At 37.0% G+C, this 10901-nt stretch overlaps 1 protein-coding gene across 1 annotated transcript in view; it reads left to right on the top strand.

The window, feature by feature from the left end:
* Window positions 1-8964, top strand: part of PLCE1 (phospholipase C epsilon 1) — a 166756-nt gene extending 157792 nt beyond the window's left edge. The window contains exons 4-6 of the mRNA XM_027839818.1: window positions 2377-2522; window positions 6265-6523; window positions 8755-8964. Of these exons, the coding sequence (XP_027695619.1) occupies window positions 2377-2522; window positions 6265-6523; window positions 8755-8964 (615 nt within the window). The remainder of the gene's footprint in view (window positions 1-2376; window positions 2523-6264; window positions 6524-8754) is intronic.
* Window positions 8965-10901: the final 1937 nt, after the last annotated feature.

Genomic DNA, 10901 nt, shown 5'->3' on the forward strand with positions numbered 1-10901 from the left:
AAAATAATTTGAGGAATAATTTAAGAGCCTGTGAGAGGTGATGAAGAAATCAGTTATGTGAAAGAATACCTACCCCAGGTACCTGCTAAGGTTCTGAGTTGTTGGACCTTTCTGATAGGCCCAAGCCCTTACATCTCTCGGAATTGTACCCGTGATTGTTGCTGCCACCACTATCCCTGATTTCTGTAAGAACTCTGAGGTCTTGGTTCTCTTGGTAGAGATGTGGATACTCTTCTGCTTTCCTTAATTTGATAAGGTTAACTTCTTTTTCTTCAAAGAGAACTTTACTAGGGAATTAAGGAGAAAGTAAAAGAAAACAAAAGACAAAAATTGACAAATTGGATGGAGATTGGAGGTCAAAACTGGGGTTTTATTGGAATGGGAACTCCTCATGAGGAAATTCCCCCTGCCAATGAACTTGCCCTTTAGTTTATTCTTAGAGAGTTGCCTGGGATACTGAAAGGTGAAGTAATTTGCCCATGGTCACACAACTAGTATGCGTCAAAAGCAGAATTTATTCCCAGGCTTTCTCAGCTCTCAATTCACTGTGCCTCACAGAAATCTTGTTCTAATCCACCACAAATTGATTTGACTAATACAGATAAAGAAAAAATTCATTTTTCTATTCCTCTCTTCAACCCTTGCTATATAAGGAAAGTCTAGAAGGGTCTAAAATATGTCCACTAGCCACTTTTGCTATTAGATGAAGCTTAGCTCCTCAGATTCCAGGTAGACTTCTTTTCCTAGTCTTACTACTAACCCTACAGCCAGTAATTGCATCCATCAACACACCAATATTTCTGCCATTGTGCTGCATTCAAGGGGCACAGATCATTTATTTTCTTTGCTCTCGGTTTTGCACTGTCAGGTCTCTTTTCCCTCCCATTGGACATCTGACTAAGTTCCTGGAGGATGATTCTATTTATCAGCCCATTTGGAGAGCTGATATGAAATACGAAGCCTAAGCAGAATAAATAATCAAATATTTCCTGCCACTGGTTATCAGCTCTGCTTACTTCTCATTTTCTTTAATGATTTATCCTCTACCAGTCTTCACCAGTCTCCCAAACATATCCCTCAACCAAAATTCTGCCATTCTACAGAGAACAATTTGGAACTCCCCAAAGAGATATAAATATAAATATACATACACCCTTTGATCCAGCAATACCACTGCTAGGTCTCTATCCCAAAGACATCCCAAAAAGGGGAAAATTTGTACAAATTTGTATTTGCGCAAAAACATTTTTTGTGGTGGCTAAGAATTGGAAATCAAAAGGATGCCCATCAATTGAGAATGGCTAAACAAGCTATGGAACATGATTGTCATGGAATATTATTGTGCTGTAAGAAATGACAAGCAGGATGATATCAGAAAAACCTAGAAAGACTTACGTGAACTGATGCATAGTGAAGTGAACAGAACCAGGAGACTATTGTACACAGTAACAGCAATATTGTTCTATGGAGAACTGTGAATGACTTAGCTATTCTCAGCAACACAGTGATCCAAGACAATCCCAAAGGACTAATGATAAAGCATACTATCTGCCTCCAGAGGAACAACTGATATTGTTTGAATATAGACTGAAGCATCCTATTTTTCACTTTTTTTTCTTTCATTTTTTTTCTTTTGAGTCATCTTGTACAAAATGACTAACTTGGAAGTGTTTTACATAATTGTACATGTATAACATATCTGATTGCTTAGTCTCTCAGGGAGGGAGCACAAGAGGGAGGGAGGGATAGAATTTGGAATTCAGAACTTTAAATAAAAATGTTAGAAAATTTAAAAAATACTTTAAAGATAAAGTGATTACAGTTTCCACTCACAGTAAGAAGAGGTCCAGGTTGTTATAGGAGATAATAATAACCAGTCCTGAGATTGGTCAGAAAAGGATTTTTATTGAATGTTTTTTATAAGTGGTTTCTGTATATCAGGTTAAGGAGAAAGCTAGAAAATTTTGAAGTGCAAATAATTGAGTGTGTATATTGAAGAGCATAATATTGCTTTTATAATGAAGAACTGAAATATACTGAGATCAGCATTATATTTATGACTTAATTTGACATATAATGATAAAGACTCTCAGTCCTTATCTCTTCTTAGTCCAGTGGTTGAACACCGTCATTTCAAAGGTAAAGAAACAAAAACACAGAGAGCTTAGGTGATGTGAAAAAGAACACGCTATTAGTAGTGCAGAGCCAGGACTAGAACCCAGGCCTTCTGACACTCTATCTGATGTTCTTCTTAATACATGCAATATGCTGCCTTTCTGAAAATATTTTTAAATGAATGCTCTTCGCATTAACATTTATGTTTAAATATTATTTAAGGTATGACTGCAGCTTTTTTCACTTCATTGTTTTTCTAAGGTGAGTTCTTGGGTGACGTGGCTGATACTCACAGCAGGCACCATGGAAGAAAAACGGGAAGTCTTCTCGTATTTAGTACACATTGCAAAATGCTGCTGGAATATGGGCAACTACAATGCTGTTATGGAATTCCTGGCTGGCCTCAGGTATGGTCGTTGGTGAATGGAATTAATATTAAAACAATTACTGCAAACATGTAATTCTGACATAAATCCACATAATTGTATCTTTCAAGTCACTTATGTCACTGAATTGTCTTATTAGTTACCTTACATAAGCTAGTAGTAGTATGTCATGATTTAGACATTAGAAAATGCAGTGGATTCTGTTGGCTGTTCTTTTCCTTGTTACTGAGAGACAATACAGAGCTCAGCCTCACACCAGTCATTCAAAGTCTTAATTGGATGCTCATACATCACAGATTTCTGCTTTCTATCTGTGAACCCTTGCTGACTTGAGAGTTGAATGTGTAACCGTCACATTCACTTTGCTCTATCCAGGCTTTGTATTTTTGTAGGTCTTGAAGCTCCTTCAGTGTCATGAATTTCAATATTTCAGATTAAGTTGTTTTGACCTGGATGCTGAAGGATATGGAAAAAATGTTATATCAGGACTAGAGATGTTTAGCCTGGAAAAAAGAAAAGTAAGACAAGATATAACAGTTGTTTTCAAATACTTGGAGGGCTGTCACGTGCAAGAGAAATCAGACATTTTCTCAAGGGGTTAGAACTTCCATCAAAGGGACATTTACAGAGATTTCAGCTCAATATTAAAAAAAAACTTGGCAACATTTTCACAGTTCTGCCTCTTAAAGGAATGAATTATTTATTATTAGAGTGTTTAAGGGGGAAAATGGATGACATTCTGTCAGGGGTATTATAAAAGGACTTTCAACATTGGATGAAGAGTTAATATCCAAGGCTTCTTCCAACTTAGGAATTTTTTGTTATTCTGTCCAGTCATCCTTCCCCCTCTCATTTTAACAGTTCAACAAGGATTATCAAGTTCTTACAGTGTGTGATCCACTGTTCTTATCACTATCTGTATTAGCTTTCATAGGTACTACTAACTAATTAGGTTGTGTCTCAGGTAAGTGTTCATGTCCCAGTGGGACAATACTCTATTCCTATGTAATTCCATAGATAATGTGTTATAATGAGGTCCTGTCCAATGGGGTTTTAATGTCTTTACCACATCTCTCAGCTAGGCCTATGAGACATTCCACTTATCTTCATGTTTAGCTCCTCCAACCTTCTCACAAATTAGCAAGTCTGAGTTCTAAGAAGCTGACCACCACTACTTGGTGGTCTTAGGGGTAACCCTATACAAGAGAAATAGACTTCTCCAACTTACTATTCTACCTCTTGAGCCCCTGTCCTATATGTTTTCTGTCTATACAATCAACCACTCACAGTAACAACCATTAGATCTTAAACATAGCCAGTTTACTTTAATAACAACACAAAAGAAATAGTATTATAGATATTAACATGTTAAGGTAAATACGTAAGTAATCAAATGATAATATAAATAAATACTAATCTAGATCACAGTCTCCAACCAATGCACTCAATAGCTTTGGCAAGGAGTGGACACATACTTATAAAAAACTGGATTGGAAACACATGGGTGAGGAAAATCCATGTGCTCTAACTAACCGACAGCTCTAAACTGCAGATTTCATTGTTACTGGTCCATTCAGGAATATCTATACCATATGGAATTATTTCTCTGCTAACTACTTGAACAAAGCCTGCATAAACTCCTTTAGTTAACTATCACCCTTAAAAGAACATTTAGAAAATGTTAGCTCTTAATGTGAAAAGCAGTTCTCTGTAAGCCATGCAAATTTCAAGCTCATCAAACTGGCTATCTCTGAACTTACAGACCAGACAAGACCAGCGTAGCCAGTTACAAACTGTCCCAAACCTTTTGCTGTCAAATCAGAACAGAGCTCATAGCACCACAGTTCAGATTCAATTCACCTGGACACCCCAGCAGTTACAAAGCCTCTTGTCTTCCTTCTTAAGCTAGAAGTGCTAACAGAGAACAGCCACTCTTATGAAAAGCTTCACCTTTCTCCAACTCTAGGTGGTGAGGAAGGGCAATACCTGTTACTGCAGCTCTTAGCCAATGACATCAGTTCTCTCCTGCCAATCAGGAACCACTCAACTAAAGCCTTCTCAGCTGTCTGCCTCTGACAGTCACCATTCCAACAGGAGCAACTATACAGATCCCCTGCTGTTTCTTCCTTTCTTTTTAAGTTCCTCTTCCCTTGCAGATATATTGCTGCTATTTTCTCACTAAGAAGTCACAACTCCCCTATTTCTTCTATCAAATCAATAATCCTTTCCTAATCATACCTAGTCTCCAAATGCTTATAGGATTTCTCATTTTCTTAATTTTACCCTCTTTCATCATAAAATATGTATATGGAAATTATGGGAGATACCCACCATATCTCAGCTCTGGTCTCTCCAGTAAGGCAATTTGTCTCTTTAGTGCCCTTGAAACTACATTTATTTAAATTCGTATTTCTTTAGTTTTTAATAAATAAAAGATCTTTCTCTGTTTCTTTATGATTTTAATCAAATGAAATAATATTTGTAAATCACTCTACACTGGTAACAAAGAGATCCAAGCCATTTCTTCATGCATATATCTTCTCATTTTACATTAAAACAAAGTTCTTTTTCTACTTGGATTAGATATTAAAATGTTCATTCATAATAGACCACACTCTTTGAGGATTAATACAGATCTCTTCCGTTACATGAAAGTACTTTTTAATGTCCTTTTCATTATTAACTGTGCCTTATGAAAAAGACCATCAAAAGATAGTGTACCTTACACCAGCAACGATGAGTACCTCACTTACTTCCTTTTCTGTGCTGCGGATTCCATCTATTCCATCAGTAACCCATTCTGACCTCCTGTCTTCAGTGACCTTTCCTGTTTTTCTCTTTAGGCATTGACCTTTAACATAGGATATTACATAAAATAATGCTCTGGCAAAAATACATGGCTAATTTAAATAGCATCACTTTAGGGAATTCAGTATTGTCATAATTTTATGACTTTGCTGGAGGCTTTATTTCATGACCAAAAAATTTCACCCAAATTTTGGAGGTCCCACCAGTGAAATCAAAGGCAAAAGGAATAGCCTTGGCTTGCTGTGGACAATCTATGTTGAAGCAGGATCTTAGGCCCAACCCAGAATGAATTTGTGCAAGCCTCAGATTGAGTTACAGAAGCAGGTGGGGTTTTTTTTGGCCCTTAAAACTGAGGATAGTCTCAGACTTATCTTTATAGATTTATCTTTTTGGAACCTCTCCCCACTTTACCTTAAACCCAGGTCCTTGGTGTTAGCCTGAAATGAAATTGGTTCTTGAAACCAAATTGGAAGAAAAGGTACAGGATGAGTACTAGAGCTGCTTGTCTACTTAGTAGTGTCAGACTGTTATGTAAAGGAACAGATAGCCAGTTGCACTTTCAATAAAATGTATGTGCAGACAGATGGTTATGTATGTAATTGTGGCATAAAATGATGTACAAACACTTGACCTCTGATATTTACATCTCAAGCTAGAATGGATCTTAGAGGCATTGTTAATTATGACTGTCGTTCTCTCTTGTTTGAAGATATTTTATTGTGTATGTATCTCAGAACTAAATCTGCACTGGAACTTATGCCTGATCTTTTGGCTCTGTGATTCCCAGAGAACTATGGGTGCTTTTTAACTTACAGGAGAAGAAGGCTAAAATTTCTTCCTCACGCAGTGTTAGTTGAAGTAAAGTGAAGAGCCTAGTCCATGTAGAGTTGTAATTGTTTACTCTTGAGTTGTTTTACTTCTCCTTCAGCCACCAAATTATGTCTCTTTGCAATAGGTCAAGGAAGGTTTTAAAGATGTGGCAGTTTATGGACCAGTCTGACATTGAAACCATGAGAAGCCTGAAGGATGCAATGGCCCAACATGAATCTTCCTCTGAATACAGGAAAGTGGTGAACCGGGCTCTGAATATTCCTGGCTGTAAAGTGGTTCCTTTTTGTGGTGTCTTTTTAAAGGAGCTTTGTGAAATTCTAGATGGAACATCTGGATTTATGAAACTTTGCCCACGATATAACTCACAAGATGAAACTTTAGAGGTAAATCCTTTCAAAACTACAGTGGCTACAACCTGCCTCCTTTTTTGTATGTTTTTTTTAAACTAATTAGTATTCATTAAAGGGAATACCTCGTTGCTATTGTGTTGGTTCTTAACATATCACTAATATCTCCCAAACACCTCCAAGAACTATCATAAGCACTTAACCAAAGCTAGGTGACTGACTGATGAAATGCTACTTCTCTGAATTCAGGGGCCTTATAGGATCATACATCTGGGCCTGGAAGGGGTGTCAGAGATCATCTCTGTACTCCAGCCCCTTTATTTTATAGATAAGGGCACTCAGGCCCAGATAAATTACTTGTCTTGCCTAAAGACATCCAGCCAGTACAAGTCAGAGGTGAACATTGAAGGGAGGGCTTGAACTCACATCCTCTGACCCTAGGGTCAGTGTTCTTTCCACCCAACCATGCTGCCTTCTTGTGTTCTACAAAGGGCAATATTCTGAAAAGAAGTGTATACATTGACACAGGAAGAGAACCTCTAGGAGGAAAACTGCTTAATTGGTTTTCTGGATTTTAAAACTCAAGTGGTCATTTGATTTTTTTCCTTGGGGAAAATGAATGTAGAGTAACAAGAAGTCTCCTAAGAGATGGAATAACTCATTTTAATAATATAAAATAACAATAATGCTTTTCAACAATAATAGCTAGCATTTAGGTAGCACTTTAAAGTTTACAAAATACTTTACAAATATTATCTTATTTTATCCTCACAACAACCCTGACAGGCAGGTAGTATAACTATCTCCATTTTACAGATGAGGAAAATTAGGTAGTCAGAGGATAAGAGACTTGGCCCAGGGTCACACAGCTAGTAAGTGTTTGATACTGGATTTGAATTTGGGTCTTACTGCCTCCTGCTCCTGAGTTCTGTCCACTGCACCACCTCGTTGTCCTATCCTTAGGAGGATTAGCTCCAGACTTCCATTTATTGCTGCCTCATACCTCCCAAGCCTGTTACAAGGTTTTCAAGACCCTGCAAATAGGGGAGATTCTGGATACTTGAACCCTGAAACATATAGGTAGGTGGAGGTAAAGAAGGAGCAGGAAAAGGGGGTGGGAAAGCCCTATTTCAGTTGCTTAAAATAAACTGGAGGTTTGGAGGTTGGAGGGAATAGAAAACTTTGAAAACCGTAGAAGGCTATATGAGGAATATAAGGAAATTTGGCATATTTTATGGCAGATGCAAGATGTTTCACTGCCCATCATTTTCATAGTAACAGAGGCTGATAGTGACATACTGACTTTTGTGCCCACTTTGCAAAGGACTAGAGACCTGTCCTCTGAGTCCTTGGAGCCTTCCGTGTCACCCCAGACAACAGAAGCAGCACATGTGACACAGTGGCAAAGACTTAAAGGGCACCTAGATGAGCTGCTGATTTGATGGAAAGAATGCTGTATTTGAGTGAGAGGACCTTGGGTCAGATTTTGACTTAGTTGCCTTTGTGACTTTGGACGAATCACTTGATCTTTCTGGGCCTCAGTTTCTTCATCTGTAAAGCAAAGGTGCTTTACTTCTTAAGTCCCTGCCACCTCTAAATCTATGATCCCATGGGAAAAAAATCATAGCACATTCTCCAAGTGATAAACACTATAACTCTCTTGTTCTTAAGGCAGAGAAAAGCAAAACCTACTGTCATGTTGGCAGCTGGCTGTAGCTCTGGCTTCTGGTATGGAAAAGATTCCAGCAGAAAGAGAGCCACATATTCAGGACATAAACTTCACTGCTTGGGTTGCAGGCTCGTTCACGCTCACAGAAAGAAAATGTTCTGTTGCCTCTGCAACTGACAAAGGCCAAGTGACTTTTTCATGGGGATCTTAAATTTAAACTCAACTACTTAATTAAATTTTGCTCTTTTAGTCTCCCCTTCTTCCTTTGGTTTCAGTGCATAGATAAAACAGTCTACTTACGTCCTTCAAGTTAGTAGCAGTAGATTTTTCTCTTTTTAATTCAAAGTGAAATGTTTACTCTTTAGTAATGTGACAGAAGTTACTTTAGTGAAAATCAGAATGAAGTTAAGTATTTAAAATAGTGAAATGAAAAGGTCAAGAGCCCTGTGTCCTCTTGTTTGCTTTCAAGTACAACATACATAAATGCTATTTTTTTTTTTGTTTTGCAACTGTAAAGTCACAACAGCCTAAGCGAAGTAGGTTACTTGGTTATGCAATATTTAGTTGCACTTTCAAATCTAAATATATTTCTTTCTAGTTTGTAGCTGATTACAACGGACAAGATAATTTCTTACAACGAGTAGGGCAAAATGGCTTAAACAATCCAGAGAAGGAATCCACTGTTAACAGTATTTTTCAAATTATCCGAAGCTGCAATCGCAGTCTGGAACCTGAAGAAGAAGACAGCTTCGGTGAAGGCGACAATTCAAGGAAAGACTTCTTAAAGGACAAAACTCGATTGCAGTAGGTTTCACTTTTTTTTCAAGAAAAAATATGAATTATTTGTGCTGAGTATTTATTCCTTTCTTATTCAGGTTTGGATTGAGGTGAGCTTTATGAATTTACATCATTAATAAAAACAGTGATGATGCACTGGACACAATCTAGGCTGGTGTACTAGGTGACTTGGTTTCTGGTCTCACCTGTGCCTCTTAGTTACCTGTGTGACCTTTTGCAAGTTAATTTTTCTCTGGGCCTTTTTCCTCATCTGAGAAATGAAGAGATTGCGCTACGTAATTTAACTTCCCTGAATGTCCTTATATTATACCTTACCTGTTCTATACTTCTTTTCTAATTTAGCTGTTTTAATAAAATAATAGCTTGCAAATGAGAGCATTCCATTTGTTACATGAAATTTTAGAAACCATATGGCCAGTCATTTCAGTACTAGAACTATGATATCCTTTTTTGAGAATCTGTATTATTTGTGACTTTAAAGTATTTGTTTGTTTTTTAAGGTGAAAAATGTTCTTACATTTATCCTTACATATGAAAGTGATTTACTTGTAATCAGTGACTGGTTATAAGTATGTTACATCAAGTTTGCATTGCTAGCTAGGCACATATATGCTTACATGACCTTGACTTCAAATTAGAAAAGATTCTACCCAAAGTTAGGAACATTTTAAAATCATTCAAAACTATTAGAACTATTAGTCTTTACATAAACAAAATCCTGCTAAGTGGGAACAACTGTACACCAGGAATTCAGAACAGTGTTTAGGTTTTTCTCTATAAACATTTGGGTTTTACCTACTAATTACTGCATAAGTTTAGTCTGCTAACTACCTTCCTCCCCTTCCCCCTCCCTTATATACGATGGTTTTAATCTTAAACTTTACCAGAGTGAATTCAGATAAAATCAAAAGTAAAGAAGACACATTTGTTCCCAGGAATAGAGTGAAACAAATGACGAACAGTGAGCTCAGACTATAACCTCTTATGTATATGTGTATGGCTTTCTTCTTCTCTTCCTCTTCTTCCTCCTCCTCCACATGCCATAGTAAGCTGCCATTCGTTGACAGGGTGATAATATCAGCAAGGAAATCAATGCAAGATCATTTACCCTTCAAGTGGGAATTGAGATTTTCTAGATGGGTCCTGTGATCACTGAGGGTGAGATTGTGAAATGTAGATCAGATTATCTATGTCTGATCTCCTAAAGTCTTTGTTTTGTGATTGCCAATAATTTCCACGTCTAAAACCCTGTTTTCTCTTCTCTTTTTCCCATCTTTCAGTGTTTCCTAGTTCATACCTATTTAGTTCCCCAGTGCAACTAAAAAAGACCTTCTTGAAACAGGTCATTTTATTACACTTACTGTAATGACTACTTTCTATTTTCCTCCTTAAATATTATCACTAATCAAGGGAAAAACCATCTACAATGACTGGTATTACTCACTGAAAATAGGGTGAAAAATGTTTTGCAAGCATCAATCACTGTCCTCCTCCGAGATTTGATTAGACTTTATTTGAAATGTTTTATAGTACTAGTCTCAGGATGTAAAACTCACTTTATGTGCATTTACATGTATTTTTACTTAAGACTGTGTGGCATTCGTACTTTATTATAATTTGTTTCCCTTCTCTGGTAGAAAGCTGCTGTATTGTCAGAACTGTGTTTGCTTACTTGGAATTAGCAAATATATCATTTAATCCTCCTTTATGGAGAGTTTTGATTTAAAGTGTTGACTTATATACTTCTACATATGGCAAATTCTGTTGCCTTTCATATTCATTGTCAATATAAATATCCGTGATTATCTTCTATTGGGTTCATAGTTTTAAGTTTTCTCCTTTTCAGCAAATTGGAGGTCATGTGATCATATATTAAGCTGGAAAGGCTCTAGGGAACATCAGGTGCAACCTGATTATTTTACAGGTGTGGAAACTGAAGCCCAGCAA

The sequence above is a fragment of the Vombatus ursinus genome, unplaced genomic scaffold (assembly GCF_900497805.2).
Source record: "Vombatus ursinus unplaced genomic scaffold, bare-nosed wombat genome assembly UNPS02014833.1, whole genome shotgun sequence".
In the NCBI taxonomy this organism is placed as follows: Eukaryota; Metazoa; Chordata; class Mammalia; order Diprotodontia; family Vombatidae; genus Vombatus; species Vombatus ursinus.